Source organism: Salvelinus alpinus, chromosome 24, assembly GCF_045679555.1.
Source record: "Salvelinus alpinus chromosome 24, SLU_Salpinus.1, whole genome shotgun sequence".
Taxonomy (NCBI): Eukaryota; Metazoa; Chordata; class Actinopteri; order Salmoniformes; family Salmonidae; genus Salvelinus; species Salvelinus alpinus.
Window position 1 is genome coordinate 45,826,474 of NC_092109.1, and position 17,537 is coordinate 45,844,010.

The window sequence follows — 17,537 nt, forward strand, 5'->3', positions numbered from 1 at the left end:
AAGTACACACTACTTCCAGTCTACTACAGAGTATACAACCTCTGCAGTAAGTACACACTACTTCCAGTCTACTACAGAGTATACAACCTCTGCAGTAAGTACACACTACTTCCAGTCTACTACAGAGTATACAACCTCTGCAGTAAGTACACACTGCTTCCAGTCTACTACAGAGTATACAACCTCTGCAGTAAGTACACACTGCTTCCAGTCTACTACAGAGTATACAACCTCTGCAGTAAGTACACACTGCTTCCAGTCTACTACAGAGTATACAACCTCTGCAGTAAGTACACACTGCTTCCAGTCTACTACAGAGTATACAACCTCTGCAGTAAGTACACACTGCTTCCAGTCTACTACAGAGTATACAACCTCTGCAGTAAGTACACACTGCTTCCAGTCTACTACAGAGTATACAACCTCTGCAGTAAGTACACACTACTTCCAGTCTACTACAGAGTATACAACCTCTGCAGTAAGTACACACTACTTCCAGTCTACTACAGAGTATACAACCTCTGCAGTAAGTACACACTACTTCCAGTCTACTACAGAGTATACAACCTCTGCAGTAAGTACACACTACTTCCAGTCTACTACAGAGTATACAACCTCTGCAGTAAGTACACACTACTTCCAGTCTACTACAGAGTATACAACCTCTGCAGTAAGTACACACTACTTCCAGTCTACTACAGAGTATACAACCTCTGCAGTAAGTACACACTACTTCCAGTCTACTACAGAGTATACAACCTCTGCAGTAAGTACACACTACTTCCAGTCTACTACAGAGTATACAACCTCTGCAGTAAGTACACACTACTTCCAGTCTACTACAGAGTATACAACCTCTGCAGTAAGTACACACTACTTCCAGTCTACTACAGAGTATACAACCTCTGCAGTAAGTACACACTACTTCCAGTCTACTACAGAGTATACAACCTCTGCAGTAAGTACACACTACTTCCAGTCTACTACAGAGTATACAACCTCTGCAGTAAGTACACACTACTTCCAGTCTACTACAGAGTATACAACCTCTGCAGTAAGTACACACTGCTTCCAGTCTACTACAGAGTATACAACCTCTGCAGTAAGTACACACTGCTTCCAGTCTACTACAGAGTATACAACCTCTGCAGTAAGTACACACTGCTTCCAGTCTACTACAGAGTATACAACCTCTGCAGTAAGTACACACTGCTTCCAGTCTACTACAGAGTATACAACCTCTGCAGTAAGTACACACTGCTTCCAGTCTACTACAGAGTATACAACCTCTGCAGTAAGTACACACTGCTTCCAGTCTACTACAGAGTATACAACCTCTGCAGTAAGTACACACTGCTTCCAGTCTACTACAGAGTATACAACCTCTGCAGTAAGTACACACTACTTCTAGTCTACTACAGAGTATACAACCTCTGCAGTAAGTACACACTACTTCCAGTCTACTACGGAGTATACAACCTCTGCAGTAAGTACACACTACTTCCAGTCTACTACGGAATATACAACCTCTGCAGTAAGTACACACTACTTCCAGTCTACTACAGAGTATACAACCTCTGCAGTAAGTACACACTACTTCCAGTCTACTACAGAGTATACAACCTCTGCAGTAAGTAGACACTGCTTCCAGTCTACTACAGAGTATATAGTCCGTGTAGTCTGTGTGAGGAGAGGGTGGGGAACCATTTCTGACATGTTGTTTGTTCTTCAGGTGAAAAAGGTTACGACCCCAAGTTCTTCCACTACAGAGTAGAGAGGGTGTTTATCGACGACCACAACGTGCCTTCACTAGAGTGAGTACACCCTACCGTATGTGGAGTATGTGTGTGTAGTACACCCAACCGTGTGTGTAGTACAACCTCCCGTGTGTGTGTGTGTGTGTGTAGAGTACACCCTACCGTGTGTGTGTGTGTAGAGTACACCCTACCGTGTGTGTGTGTGTAGAGTACACCCTACCGTGTGTGTAGAGTACACCCTACCGTGTGTGTAGAGTACACCCTACCGTGTGTGTAGAGTACACCCTACCGTGTGTGTAGAGTACACCCTACCGTGTGTGTGTGTGTAGAGTACACCCTGTGGTAGTCGTGACATTTGTGTCGGCCGGGAACTCTCTCGGAAGGTTAGAAAAAGGGTGACGTTTTGTGACGAAGTAGTCCTAGGTCGGGGGAGCAGAAGTTCCTGTATGTTTCCCCTATCGCACCGTGTGTTCGTCATAAAGCAGAGACCACCGCTCTTACCAGAGAGAGCCCGCTTCCTATCTGCTTGAGAAACCTGTAGAACACGCTTGGTTGTATATTATCCGTTTGGATGTCGGAGGAAACGGACAGACATCTCCCCATATTTACAACCATTGAATTAAAGTTTTACAATCCAAGGTGTCACCAAGTAATTTAGTTTTCTCAACAGTCACATTATTCATTAACAAAAAAATGTCCACCTCTCCCACGCTGACTTTTTGGTTTTTTTATGCATGAATACGATGTATCTCTGTTCGTTGTTGGCATTTCCTTCCTAAGTTTGCCCACTTTGCCAATGAAGTCATCATCAAAATAATTGTCAACATCAAATAGTTTTGATAAATAAGCCATCGGATTTGATTAAAGGGGGGGGCTGGAAGCTACTGACCAGGAAGTTAGGCTCTCTCAATACTCCCAGTGTTTTGGGAGGGAGGGTGGTCAATGAGGATGACCTTCCTTCAGAGCAGGAGGGAGGAAGACCTTCCTTCAGAGCAGGAGGGAGGAAGACCTTCCTTCAGAGCAGGAGGGAGGAAGACCTTCCTTCAGAGCAGGAGGGAGGATGACCTTCCTCCAGAGCAGGAGGGGGGATGACCTTCCTTCAGAGCAGGAGGGAGGATGACCTTCCTTCAGAGCAGGAGGGAGGATGACCTTCCTTCAGAGCAGGAGGGAGGATGACCTTCCTTCAGAGCAGGAGGGAGGATGACCTTCCTTCAGAGCAGGAGGGAGGATGACCTTCCTTCAGAGCAGGAGGGAGGATGACCTTCCTTCAGAGCAGGAGGGAGGATGACCTTCCTTCAGAGCAGGAGGGAGGATGACCTTCCTTCAGAGCAGGAGGGAGGATGACCTTCCTTCAGAGCAGGAGGGAGGATGACCTTCCTTCAGAGCAGGAGGGAGGATGACCTTCCCTCAGAGCAGGAGGGACTTGTTCTTTTCTATCAAACAGTTTGACGTGTGTGTGTGTTCATCTCAGGGACATGCTGAAGTACACTGCCGGTGTGAGAGAGTGGATGGCAGCTGATCCCAACAACATCATTGCCATACACTGTAAAGGAGGAAAAGGTAACTACTACGCCATCTACTGGTAATATACTGTAGTAGCAGCCAGCTGTAATGTTGTTTATTAACTAAACTGACATGTTGTGCAATTATGGAGAAAAACACTGGGTTGGCTTAGATTTTTTTTACAAACAATATAGCTGTGATAACATGATAGTAGTATGTAGCTGTGATGTTAACAGGATGTAGCTGTGATGATAACAGGATGTAGCTGTGATGATAACAGGATGTAGCTGTGATGATAACATGATAGTAGCATGTAGCTGTGGTGATAACAGGATGTAGCTGTGTGAGAGCATGACATTTCTCTTTCACGCTGAGTGGTTGTGGAAAGGGAGAGAGCTGGAAAGATTTTTCATGTACATTGAGGAACTATTGTCATTCTCAATGGATGTAAAAACAGACTTTGTTTACTTGAGGTGAAGAAAACAACATTACTTTGAGAAGCTCCACAGGTCATTAGTGGTGGGGAGTTAGGACAATCAGAAATACTATCAGATGCCCAAATGGGCACATTATATATGCCGACATTCCTGCGCAGGCCAGGTAGCCTATAGGACTACTTCTATGTGTAATCAGGTAGTCTATAGGTCTACTTCTATGTGTTGCCAGGCCAGGTAGCCTATAGGACTACTTCTATGTGTAATCAGGCCAGGTAGCCTATAGGACTACTTCTATGTGTAATCAGGCCAGGTAGCCTATAGGACTACTTTGATGTGTAATCAGGCCAGGTAGCCTATAGGACTACTTCGATGTGTAATCAGGCCAGGTAGCCTATAGGACTACTTCGATGTGTAATCAGGCCAGGTAGCCTATAGGCCTACTTAAATGTGTAATCAGGCCAGGTAGCCTATAGGCCTACTTCGATGTGTAATCAGGATAGGTAGCCTATAGGCCTACTTTGATGTGTAATCAGGCCAGGTAGCCTATAGGCCTACTTCGATGTGTAATCAGGCCAGGTAGCCTATAGGACTACGTAGATGTGTAATCGGGCCAGGTAGCCTATAGGACTACGTAGATGTGTAATCGGGCCAGGTAGCCTATAGGACTACGTAGATGTGTAATCGGGCCAGGTAGCCTATAGGACTACGTAGATGTGTAATCGGGCCAGGTAGCCTATAGGACTACGTAGATGTGTAATCGGGCCAGGTAGCCTATAGGACTACGTAGATGTGTAATCGGGCCAGGTAGCCTATAGGACTACGTAGATGTGTAATCGGGCCAGGTAGCCTATAGGACTACGTAGATGTGTAATCGGGCCAGGTAGCCTATAGGCCTACGTAGATGTGTAATCGGGCCAGGTAGCCTATAGGCCTACGTAGATGTGTAATCGGGCCAGGTAGCCTATAGGCCTACGTAGATGTGTAATCGGGCCAGGTAGCCTATAGGCCTACGTAGATGTGTAATCGGGCCAGGTAGCCTATAGGCCTACGTAGATGTGTAATCGGGCCAGGTAGCCTATAGGCCTACGTTGATGTGTAATCGGGCCAGGTAGCCTATAGGCCTACGTAGATGTGTAATCGGGCCAGGTAGCCTATAGGCCTACGTAGATGTGTAATCGGGCCAGGTAGCCTATAGGCCTACGTAGATGTGTAATCGGGCCAGGTAGCCTATAGGCCTACGTAGATGTGTAATCGGGCCAGGTAGCCTATAGGCCTACGTAGATGTGTAATCGGGCCAGGTAGCCTATAGGCCTACGTAGATGTGTAATTGGGCCAGGTAGCCTATAGGCCTACGTAGATGTGTAATCGGGCCAGGTAGCCTATAGGCCTACGTAGATGTGTAATCGGGCCAGGTAGCCTATAGGCCTACGTAGATGTGTAATCGGGCCAGGTAGCCTATAGGCCTACGTAGATGTGTAATCGGGTGTGTGTCCTTTCTTTGACAGGAGAGATCCAAATAAAAGACAATGACTAAATTACCAAAACTCGTAAATGGAATAAAATAAACCAAAACTTGTTTCTTACAGGTGTAGCCTAGGTTGCGCTCTCTGTAAACAACGTGTCCACTCCGACAATCACCACGGTAACAGACTGGAGTAATTATATATTGAATGGATTAACAGACATGACCGTAACAGACATTTGTAGATTAGAAATGAACGGTAAAATACACTATCTATACAATATATGTGGACAAACCTTCAAATTAGTGAATTCAGCTAATTTAGCCACACATTGCTGACGGGTGTATAAAATCTAGCACAAAGCAATGCAATCTCCGTAGACAAACATTGGCAGGAGAATGGGCTTTACTGAAGAGCTCAGTGACTTTCAACGTGGCACCGTCATAGGATGCCACCTTTCCAACAAGTCAGTACGTCACATGACAGCTCTAGTAGGGCAGACCTTGTCAACTGTAAACACTGTTATTGTGAAGTGGAAACGTCTAGGACAAAAAACGTCTCAGCCGCGAAGTGGTAGGCCGCACAACCTCACAGAACGGGGCCGCTGAAGTGCGTAGCGTGTTAAAACCCGTCTGTCCTCGGTTGTAACTCTCACTACCGAGTTCCAAACTGCCTCTGGAAGCAACGTCAGCACAATAACTGTTCATTCAGAAGGTTCATGAAATGGGTTTCCGTGGCCGAGCAGCCGCACACAAGCCTAAGATCACCATGTGCAATGCCAAGCGTCGGCTGGAGTGATGTAAAGCTCGCTGCCATTGGAATCTGGAGCAGTGGAAACGTGTTTTCTGGAGTGATGAATCACACTTCACCATCTGGCAGTCCGACAGATTAATTTAGGTTTGGTGGATGCCAGGCGAACGCTACCTGCCCCAATACATAGTGCCAACTGTAAAGTTTGGTGGAAGAGGAATAATGATCTGGGGCTGTTTTTCATGGTTCGGACCCCTTAGTTCCAGTGAAGGGAAATCTTAACGCTACAGCATACAATGACATTCTAGATGATTCTGTGCTTCCAACTTTGTGGCAAAAGTTTAGGGAAGGTCCTTTCCTGTTTCAGCTTGACAATGCCACCATGCACAAAGCGAGGTCCATACAGAAATGGTTTGTCGAGATGTGGAAGAACTTGACTGGCCTGCACAGAGCCCTGACCTCAACCCCATCGAACACCTTTGGGATGAATTGGAACGCCGACTGTGAGCCCAACATCAGTGCCCGACCTCACTAATGCTCTTGTGGCTGAATAGAAGCAAGTCCCCACAGCAATGTTCCAACATCTAGTGGAAAGCCTTCCCAGAAGAGTGGAGACTGTTATACAGCAGAAGGGGGACCAACTCCATATTAATCACTTCCCAGAAGAGTGGAGTCTGTTATAGCAGCAGAATGGGGGACCAACTCCATATTAATGGCTTCCCAGAAGAGTGGAGGCTGTTATAGCAGCAATGTTCCAACATCTAGTGGAAAGCCTTCCCAGAAGAGTGGAGGCTGTTACAGCAGCAAATGGGGGACCAACTCCATATTAAAGACTTCCCAGAAGAGTGGAGGCTGTTATAGCAGCAAATGGGGGAACCAACTCCATATTAATGACTTCCCAGAAGTGGAGGCTGTTATAGCAGCAAATGGGGAACCAACTCCATATTAATGACTTCCCAGAAGAGTGGAGTCTGTTATAGCAGCAAATGGGGGACCAACTCCATATTAATGACTTCCCAGAAGAGTGGAGGCTGTTATAGCAGCAAATGGGGAACCAACTCCATATTAATGACTTCCCAGAAGAGTGGAGGCTGTTATAGCAGCAAATGGGGGACCAACTCCATATTAACGCTTAGCAGGGGTCCACATACGACTTCAAAAAATCTTGGTCGACCAACAGTCAAAAAAATCGACCAGTCCACTAATTGGGGTCAGCCCTATTGTTTACGTTTGTTTACCAACTTTGGAGTGAAACAAGCTTATATTTTGGGTTCTGATGACGTACGACAGTTAAGATCATGAGGCATTTATAAGTAATATTCTTCAAGAATCAATGTTTTACATTTCAATCATTTTAAGAAGTCCAAAACATGGCTGAAGCAACTGAAGATAGGCCCTATTTAACAGTGGCGTGTGTGTGTTCCTACAGGACGTACAGGGACTCTGGTGTGTACCTGGCTCATTGACAGTGACCAGTTTGAGAGTGCTCAGGTAGGGCAATAGCTGAAATTGTTCAGGTATTTCAGCGTGACACTTAAACAGTTTAACACAAAAAAGCACCACTCCCAGAGCTCCAGGGAATAACATGGTTTATATACCTACAGGACAGCTTGGACTACTTCGGGGAGAGGAGAACCGATAAGAGCCGCAGCTCCAAGTTCCAGGGAGTGGAGACCCCGTCTCAGGTACACGGATATATGACTTAACTCACGCTTAGTGTCTGGTACATTGGGGCTGCGTTTACACAGGCAGCCCAATTCTGATCTTTGTGAGGGAACATAAAAGATGACAAATTAGTGAAAACAAGATCAGAATTGGGCTGCCTGTGTAAAACACAGTTATAGACATAAAGGTGGCGCATAGTGTTACTCAACAAGGCCACAGGTAACATTTGGGTCCAAAACCTGGGCCATGCAATGTTTGATAAGGCAGTTTCATGGCGCCGATCTACTTTGGCACCTTACCTGCTAGCCCGGCCTGAAGAGCGGTGGCCTCGGGCTAGCCCGGCCTGAAGAGCGGTGGCCTCGGGCTAGCCCGGCCTGAAGAGCGGTGGCCTCGGGCTAGCCCGGCCTGAAGAGCGGTGGCCTCGGGCTAGCCCGGCCTGAAGAGCGGTGGCCTCGGGCTAGCCCGGCCTGAAGAGCGGTGGCCTCGGGCTAGCCCGGCCTGAAGAGCGGTGGCCTCGGGCTAGCCCGGCCCGTGTCTCCGTGTGTGTGTGCATTTTTGTTTTGTGTTTGTGTGTGTGTTACAGAGAAGGTAGATGGGTTACTATGAGGTGATGATGACGTACAGAGCAGGTACGTGGGTTACTATGAGGTGATGATGACGATGGTGCGTGTGTGTGTGTGTTACAGAGCAGGTACGTGGGTTACTATGAAGTGATGAAGACTAAGTTCAACCGACAACTTCCTCCAGAACAGAGCCTGAAGATCAAGAGCATCCGCATCAACTCCATAGCAGGTTTGATTGAATATCTGGCCACTATAATAACATCAACTCCATAGCAGGTTTGATTGAATATCTGTCCACTATAATAACATCAAATGTATTTATAAAGCCCTTCGTACATCAGCTGATATCTCAAAGTGCTGTACAGAAACCCAGCCTAAAACCCCAAACAGCAAACAATGCAGGTGTAGAAGCACGGTGGCTAGGAAAAACTACCTAGAAAGGCCAGAACCTAGGAAGAAACCTAGAGAGAGGAACCAGGCTATGAGGGGTGGCCAGTCCTCTTCTGGCTGTGCCGGGTGGAGATCCACTCCATAGCAGGTTTGATTGAATATCTGTCCACTATAATAACATTCACTCCATAGCAGCTTTTGATTATTTGATCAAAACGGCTCCACCATAAAACATTATTGAGGATAAAACACAATTTAGCCCATTGTTGTCCTCTGAAAAGAGATAATACACTGTTTTGATTGGGCAATGCATATTAACATACATTTTTGTCCCCGCGTCATTTCTCCATCAATACTCCATATTTTGGAGTGAAATTTGTCACACCAGCTGAGAACGTAATTCCCTAAAGGACCAGCAGATGGCGCTGCTGTCCACTTGCTAGTATACAAGTGGGGGGAATAATATTTAGCATGTCCTATAGGGACTTTATGAAGTAACGGTGGCGTTTCTTGGGAGGTTATCTACAGTGACACCAGAATCACAGAGAAAATATTTTAAAATACTTCCCATTGGAATATTTGAGAAAGGTGTTGTTGATTTTGAATTAATTATTATTTTCTCTGCTATCTTTTACATACAAAAAATTAAGGAAAGCTACTTACATGGGGGGGACGGGGACGCAAATGCTAACGGCTAATACTTCCTTTTTGTTGAAGAAGAAACAGAAAAGTGAGAATCTAACTGCTCTTGAAATGTATTCGATCTACAGTAATGTTTGGGGCTGTGACGTTCATTCTCTTGTCTTGACAACATGGCACCGTTAGCAACCAGTAGCTAGTTATTAGCTAGCTAGCTACATAATGTTTTATCCCAACAACATTGTTATATTTTTCTGTTGTCATCCATATCTAAGCCATATTCAAACTTGAATTCAAGCTAGATAGCATCATTGAAATGGCATCATCGTTTCGTTATTTGATGTTGTAACAGAGCCTTCAGAAAGTATTCACACCCTTTGACTTTTCCTACATTTTGTGAATTTAAAATTGATTAAATTGAGATTTTGTGTCACTGACCTACAATCAATCCCCCATAATGTCAGTGTTGTTATTTTTTTTACAAATGAAAAGCTGAAATGTCTTGAGTCAATAAGTATTCAACCCATTTTGTTATTGCAAGCCTAAAAACGAACAATGGAACAAAAATTGCTTAATTAACAAGTCACATGGACTGTTCTTAACATGATTTTTGAATGATTACCTAATTTCTGTTCCACACACACAGACAATTGTCTGTAAGGTCCCTCAATCGAGCAGTGAATTTCAAGCACAGATTCAACCACAAAGACCAGGGAGGTTTTCTTAATGGAGCTAAGCACAGGCAAAATCCTAGAGGGAAAAACTGGTTGTCTGCAAATTCACCTTTCAGCAGGACAATAACCTTAAAACACAAGGACAAATATACACTGGAGTTGCTTACCAAGATGACATTGAATGTTCCTGAGTGGCCTAGTTAAAGTTTTGACTTCAATCTGCTTGAAAATCTATGGCAAGACTTGAAAATGGCTGTCTAGCAATGATCAACAACCAACTTGACAGAGCTTGACATTTTCTTTTCAAGAATAATGTGCAAATATTGTACAATCCAGGTATGCAACGCTCTTAGACTGACCCAGAAAGACTCACAGCTCTTAGAGACTGACCCAGAAAGACTCACCGCTCTTAGAGACTGACCCAGAAAGACTCACCGCTCTTAGAGACTGACCCAGAAAGACTCACCGCTCTTAGAGACTGACCCAGAAAGACTCACCGCTCTTAGAGACTTACCCAGAAAGACTCACAGCTCTTAGACTGACCCAGAAAGACTCACAGCTCTTAGAGACTGACCCAGAAAGACTCACAGCTCTTAGAGACTGACCCAGAAAGACACTCACAGATCTTAGAGACCGACCCAGAAAGACTCACAGCTCTTAGAGACCGACCCAGAAAGACTCACAGCTCTTAGAGACCGACCCAGAAAGACTCACAGCTCTTAGAGACCGACCCAGAAAGACTCACAGCTCTTAGAGACTGACCCAGAAAGACTCACAGCTCTTAGAGACTGACCCAGAAAGACTCACAGCTCTTAGAGACTGACCCAGAAAGACTCACAGCTCTTAGAGACTGACCCAGAAAGACTCACAGCTCTTAGAGACTGACCCAGAAAGACTCACAGCTCTTAGAGACTGACCCAGAAAGACTCACAGCTCTTAGAGACTGACCCAGAAAGACTCACAGCTCTTAGAGACTGACCCAGAAAGACTCACAGCTCGTAGAGACTGACCCAGAAAGACTCACCGCTCGTAGAGACTGACCCAGAAAGACTCACCGCTCGTAGAGACTGACCCAGAAAGACTCACCGCTCTTAGAGACTGACCCAGAAAGACTCACCGCTCTTAGAGACTGACCCAGAAAGACTCACCGCTCTTAGAGACTGACCCAGAAAGACTCACCGCTCGTAGAGACTGACCCAGAAAGACTCACCGCTCGTAGAGACTGACCCAGAAAGACTCACCGCTCTTAGAGACTGACCCAGAAAGACTCACCGCTCTTAGAGACTGACCCAGAAAGACTCACAGCTCTTAGAGACTGACCCAGAAAGACTCACAGCTCTTAGAGACTGACCCAGAAAGACTCACAGCTCTTAGAGACTGACCCAGAAAGACTCACAGCTCTTAGAGACTGACCCAGAAAGACTCACCGCTCTTAGAGACTGACCCAGAAAGACTCACCGCTCTTAGAGACTGACCCAGAAAGACTCACCGCTCTTAGACTGACCCAGAAAGACTCACCGCTCTTAGAGACTGACCCAGAAAGACTCACCGCTCTTAGAGACTGACCCAGAAAGACTCACCGCTCTTAGAGACTGACCCAGAAAGACTCACCGCTCTTAGAGACTGACCCAGAAAGACTCACCGCTCTTAGAGACTGACCCAGAAAGACTCACCGCTCTTAGAGACTGACCCAGAAAGACTCACAGCTCTTAGACTGACCCAGAAAGACTCACAGCTCTTAGAGACTGACCCAGAAAGACTCACAGCTCTTAGAGACTGACCCAGAAAGACTCACAGCTCTTAGAGACTGACCCAGAAAGACTCACACAGATCTTAGAGACCGACCCAGAAAGACACTCACAGATCTTAGAGACCGACCCAGAAAGACACTCACAGATCTTAGAGACCGACCCAGAAAGACACTCACAGATCTTAGAGACTGACCCAGAAAGACTCACAGCTCTTAGAGACTGACCCAGAAAGACTCACAGATCTTAGAGACTGACCCAGAAAGACACTCACAGATCTTAGAGACTGACCCAGAAAGACTCACAGCTGTAATTGCTGCCAAAGGTGATTCTAACATATATTGACTCAGAGGGTTGAATACTAATCTAATCAAGATATACTAGTGTTTTAGTTTTCATTACATTTGTACAAATCATGGAATTTGCCTTCCACTTTGACATTAGAGTATATTGTTAAATGTAATAATCCCACTTTGTAACATAATGTGTAAAAAGTCAAGCGGTGTGAATACCTTCTGAAGGCTTTGTAGTAGCTAGCTAGGTTAACACGTGTCATAGATGGCCTGCTCGGACGAGACGTGAACCCACTAGCCTGGCTAGCTAGCTAATCAAACCGGCAATGCTCTAAAATTACCATAGCATATGCCACTACAGTTTCATTAAACAGAACTGTATAGCTACCGGTATGTCCATTCTTACCTTGATCATCATTTTGCTACTCTTTGGCCATATCTCCAATGTATTATTTGGAGTCTCATTTAAAATCATGCGTATCAGTGTCCAGGCAATGTTGTTCTGCCTCAGGACCACCTGGCCGGATGACTCCTTGCTGTCCCCAGTCCATCTGGCTGTGCTGCTGCTCCAGTTTCAACTGTTCTGCCTGCGGCTATGGAACCCTGACCTGTTCACCGGACGTGCTACCTGTCCCAGACCTGCTGTTTTCAACTCTCTAGAGACCGCAGGAGCGGTAGAGACACTCTTAATGATTGGCTATGAAAAGCCAACTGACATTTATTCCTGAGGTGCTGACCTGTTGCACCCTCAACAACCACTGTGATTATTATTATTTGACCCTGATGGTCATCTATGAACATTTGAACATCTTGGCCATGTTCTGTTATAATCTCCACCCGGCACAGCCAGAAGAGGACTGGCCACCCCTCATAGCCTGGTTCCTCTCTAGGTTTCTTCCTAGGTTTTGGCCTTTCTAGGGAGTTTTTCCTAGCGACAGTGCTTCTACACCTGCATTGCTTGCTGTTTGGGGTTTTAGGCTGGGTTTCTGTACAGCACTTTGAGATATTAGCTGATGTACGAAGGGCTATATAAATACATTTGATTGATTCTGTACTAGTGTGGCTGTTGACTTATGTTTCAGCATCTTAACCTAATTTTTGCCCACGCATTCTGGCAATGGTGTAATTGATAAACAACTTATTGAACTGCAAACGGCGGGTGATGAGACCACACTTTAGTCTGTCATTGACAGCCGTGTTGTTTTTATGCCATTTTCCAAATAGTTATAATTTCACTGACTTTCAAAAGGCCACTCTAATAACGTTTGGTGGCAGGACGTGTGCTATTTTCTCCCCTGCTGCAACACAAGACAAGCTATTAACCCTATTAGAATGACAGATTGTTGAATGAGAATCCTTTCCCCCCTCTGTGTTCTAGGTGTGGGTAAAGGGAACCGTAGTGAGAATCCTTTCCCTCTGTGTTCTAGGTGTGGGTAAAGGGAACCGTAGTGAGAATCCTTTCCCCCCTCTGTGTTCTAGGTGTGGGTAAAGGGAACCGTAGTGAGAATCCTTTCCCTCTGTGTTCTAGGTGTGGGTAAAGGGAACCGTAGTGAGAATCCTTTCCCCCCTCTGTGTTCTAGGTGTGGGTAAAGGGAACCGTAGTGAGAATCCTTTCCCCCCTCTGTGTTCTAGGTGTGGGTAAAGGGAACGGTAGTGAGAATCCTTTCCCCCCTCTGTGTTCTAGGTGTGGGTAAAGGGAACGGTAGTGAGAATCCTTTCCCCCCTCTGTGTTCTAGGTGTGGGTAAAGGGAACCGTAGTGAGAATCCTTTCCCCCTCTGTGTTCTAGGTGTGGGTAAAGGGAACGGTAGTGAGAATCCTTTCCCCCCTCTGTGTTCTAGGTGTGGGTAAAGGGAACGGTAGTGAGAATCCTTTCCCCCCTCTGTGTTCTAGGTGTGGGTAAAGGGAACCGTAGTGAGAATCCTTTCCCCCCTCTGTGTTCTAGGTGTGGGTAAAGGGAACCGTAGTGAGAATCCTTTCCCCCCTCTGTGTTCTAGGTGTGGGTAAAGGGAACGGTAGTGAGAATCCTTTCCCCCCTCTGTGTTCTAGGTGTGGGTAAAGGGAACGGTAGTGAGAATCCTTTCCCCCCTCTGTGTTCTAGGTGTGGGTAAAGGGAACCGTAGTGAGAATCCTTTCCCCCCTCTGTGTTCTAGGTGTGGGTAAAGGGAACCGTAGTGAGAATCCTTTCCCCCCTCTGTGTTCTAGGTGTGGGTAAAGGGAACGGTAGTGAGAATCCTTTCCCCCCTCTGTGTTCTAGGTGTGGGTAAAGGGAACCGTAGTGAGAATCCTTTCCCCCCTCTGTGTTCTAGGTGTGGGTAAAGGGAACCGTAGTGAGAATCCTTTCCCCCCTCTGTGTTCTAGGTGTGGGTAAAGGGAACGGTAGTGAGAATCCTTTCCCCCCTCTGTGTTCTAGGTGTGGGTAAAGGGAACGGTAGTGAGAATCCTTTCCCCCCTCTGTGTTCTAGGTGTGGGTAAAGGGAACCGTAGTGAGAATCCTTTCCCCCCTCTGTGTTCTAGGTGTGGGTAAAGGGAACGGTAGTGAGAATCCTTTCCCCCCTCTGTGTTCTAGGTGTGGGTAAAGGGAACGGTAGTGAGAATCCTTTCCCCCCTCTGTGTTCTAGGTGTGGGTAAAGGGAACGGTAGTGAGAATCCTTTCCCCCCTCTGTGTTCTAGGTGTGGGTAAAGGGAACGGTAGTGAGAATCCTTTCCCCCCTCTGTGTTCTAGGTGTGGGTAAAGGGAACGGTAGTGAGAATCCTTTCCCCCTCTGTGTTCTAGGTGTGGGTAAAGGGAACCGTAGTGAGAATCCTTTCCCCCCTCTGTGTTCTAGGTGTGGGTAAAGGGAACGGTAGTGAGAATCCTTTCCCCCCTCTGTGTTCTAGGTGTGGGTAAAGGGAACGGTAGTGAGAATCCTTTCCCCCCTCTGTGTTCTAGGTGTGGGTAAAGGGAACGGTAGTGAGAATCCTTTCCCCCCTCTGTGTTCTAGGTGTGGGTAAAGGGAACGGTAGTGAGAATCCTTTCCCCCCTCTGTGTTCTAGGTGTGGGTAAAGGGAACGGTAGTGAGAATCCTTTCCCCCTCTGTGTTCTAGGTGTGGGTAAAGGGAACCGTAGTGAGAATCCTTTCCCCCTCTGTGTTCTAGGTGTGGGTAAAGGGAACCGTAGTGAGAATCCTTTTCCCCCTCTGTGTTCTAGGTGTGGGTAAAGGGAACGGTAGTGAGAATCCTTTCCCCCCTCTGTGTTCTAGGTGTGGGTAAAGGGAACGGTAGTGAGAATCCTTTCCCCCCTCTGTGTTCTAGGTGTGGGTAAAGGGAACGGTAGTGAGAATCCTTTCCCCCCTCTGTGTTCTAGGTGTGGGTAAAGGGAACGGTAGTGAGAATCCTTTCCCCCCTCTGTGTTCTAGGTGTGGGTAAAGGGAACCGTGGTGAGAATCCTTTCCCCCCTCTGTGTTCTAGGTGTGGGTAAAGGGAACCGTAGTGAGAATCCTTTCCCCCCTCTGTGTTCTAGGTGTGGGTAAAGGGAACCGTAGTGAGAATCCTTTCCCCCCTCTGTGTTCTAGGTGTGGGTAAAGGGAACCGTAGTGAGAATCCTTTCCCCCCTCTGTGTTCTAGGTGTGGGTAAAGGGAACCGTAGTGAGAATCCTTTTCCCCCTCTGTGTTCTAGGTGTGGGTAAAGGGAACGGTAGTGAGAATCCTTTCCCCCTCTGTGTTCTAGGTGTGGGTAAAGGGAACCGTAGTGAGAATCCTTTCCCCCTCTGTGTTCTAGGTGTGGGTAAAGGGAACGGTAGTGAGAATCCTTTCCCCCCTCTGTGTTCTAGGTGTGGGTAAAGGGAACCGTAGTGAGAATCCTTTCCCCCTCTGTGTTCTAGGTGTGGGTAAAGGGAACCGTAGTGAGAATCCTTTCCCCCCTCTGTGTTCTAGGTGTGGGTAAAGGGAACCGTAGTGAGAATCCTTTCCCCCCTCTGTGTTCTAGGTGTGGGTAAAGGGAACCGTAGTGAGAATCCTTTCCCCCCTCTGTGTTCTAGGTGTGGGTAAAGGGAACCGTAGTGAGAATCCTTTCCCCCCTCTGTGTTCTAGGTGTGGGTAAAGGGAACGGTAGTGAGAATCCTTTCCCCCCTCTGTGTTCTAGGTGTGGGTAAAGGGAACCGTAGTGAGAATCCTTTCCCCCCTCTGTGTTCTAGGTGTGGGTAAAGGGAACGGTAGTGAGAATCCTTTCCCCCCTCTGTGTTCTAGGTGTGGGTAAAGGGAACCGTAGTGAGAATCCTTTCCCCCCTCTGTGTTCTAGGTGTGGGTAAAGGGAACCGTAGTGAGAATCCTTTCCCCCCTCTGTGTTCTAGGTGTGGGTAAAGGGAACGGTAGTGAGAATCCTTTCCCCCCTCTGTGTTCTAGGTGTGGGTAAAGGGAACGGTAGTGAGAATCCTTTCCCCCCTCTGTGTTCTAGGTGTGGGTAAAGGGAACGGTAGTGAGAATCCTTTCCCCCCTCTGTGTTCTAGGTGTGGGTAAAGGGAACGGTAGTGAGAATCCTTTCCCCCCTCTGTGTTCTAGGTGTGGGTAAAGGGAACCGTAGTGAGAATCCTTTCCCCCTCTGTGTTCTAGGTGTGGGTAAAGGGAACGGTAGTGAGAATCCTTTCCCCCTCTGTGTTCTAGGTGTGGGTAAAGGGAACCGTAGTGAGAATCCTTTCCCCCCTCTGTGTTCTAGGTGTGGGTAAAGGGAACCGTAGTGAGAATCCTTTCCCCCCTCTGTGTTCTAGGTGTGGGTAAAGGGAACGGTAGTGAGAATCCTTTCCCCCCTCTGTGTTCTAGGTGTGGGTAAAGGGAACGGTAGTGAGAATCCTTTCCCCCCTCTGTGTTCTAGGTGTGGGTAAAGGGAACCGTAGTGAGAATCCTTTCCCCCCTCTGTGTTCTAGGTGTGGGTAAAGGGAACGGTAGTGAGAATCCTTTCCCCCCTCTGTGTTCTAGGTGTGGGTAAAGGGAACCGTAGTGAGAATCCTTTCCCCCCTCTGTGTTCTAGGTGTGGGTAAAGGGAACCGTAGTGAGAATCCTTTCCCCCCTCTGTGTTCTAGGTGTGGGTAAAGGGAACCGTAGTGAGAATCCTTTCCCCCCTCTGTGTTCTAGGTGTGGGTAAAGGGAACGGTAGTGAGAATCCTTTCCCCCCTCTGTGTTCTAGGTGTGGGTAAAGGGAACGGTAGTGAGAATCCTTTCCCCCCTCTGTGTTCTAGGTGTGGGTAAAGGGAACGGTAGTGAGAATCCTTTCCCCCCTCTGTGTTCTAGGTGTGGGTAAAGGGAACGGTAGTGAGAATCCTTTCCCCCCTCTGTGTTCTAGGTGTGGGTAAAGGGAACGGTAGTGAGAATCCTTTCCCTCTGTGTTCTAGGTGTGGGTAAAGGGAACGGTAGTGAGAATCCTTTCCCCCCTCTGTGTTCTAGGTGTGGGTAAAGGGAACCGTAGTGAGAATCCTTTACCCCCTCTGTGTTCTAGGTGTGGGTAAAGGGAACGGTAGTGAGAATCCTTTCCCCCCTCTGTGTTCTAGGTGTGGGTAAAGGGAACGGTAGTGAGAATCCTTTCCCCCCTCTGTGTTCTAGGTGTGGGTAAAGGGAACCGTAGTGAGAATCCTTTCCCCCCTCTGTGTTCTAGGTGTGGGTAAAGGGAACGGTAGTGAGAATCC

General features: G+C 47.0%; 1 protein-coding gene across 4 annotated transcripts in view; it reads left to right on the plus strand.

Annotated features, from left to right (window-relative positions):
• tpte (transmembrane phosphatase with tensin homology) overlaps positions 1-17,537 on the plus strand; it is a 44,424-nt gene that overhangs the window by 18,111 nt on the left and 8,776 nt on the right. For all 4 annotated transcript variants that reach the window (XM_071362888.1, XM_071362892.1, XM_071362893.1 and 1 more), the window contains exons 11-15: positions 1,733-1,814; positions 3,229-3,317; positions 7,340-7,401; positions 7,515-7,595; positions 8,262-8,367. In XM_071362888.1, coding sequence (XP_071218989.1) covers positions 1,733-1,814; positions 3,229-3,317; positions 7,340-7,401; positions 7,515-7,595; positions 8,262-8,367 — 420 coding nt within the window. The remainder of the gene's footprint in view (positions 1-1,732; positions 1,815-3,228; positions 3,318-7,339; positions 7,402-7,514; positions 7,596-8,261; positions 8,368-17,537) is intronic.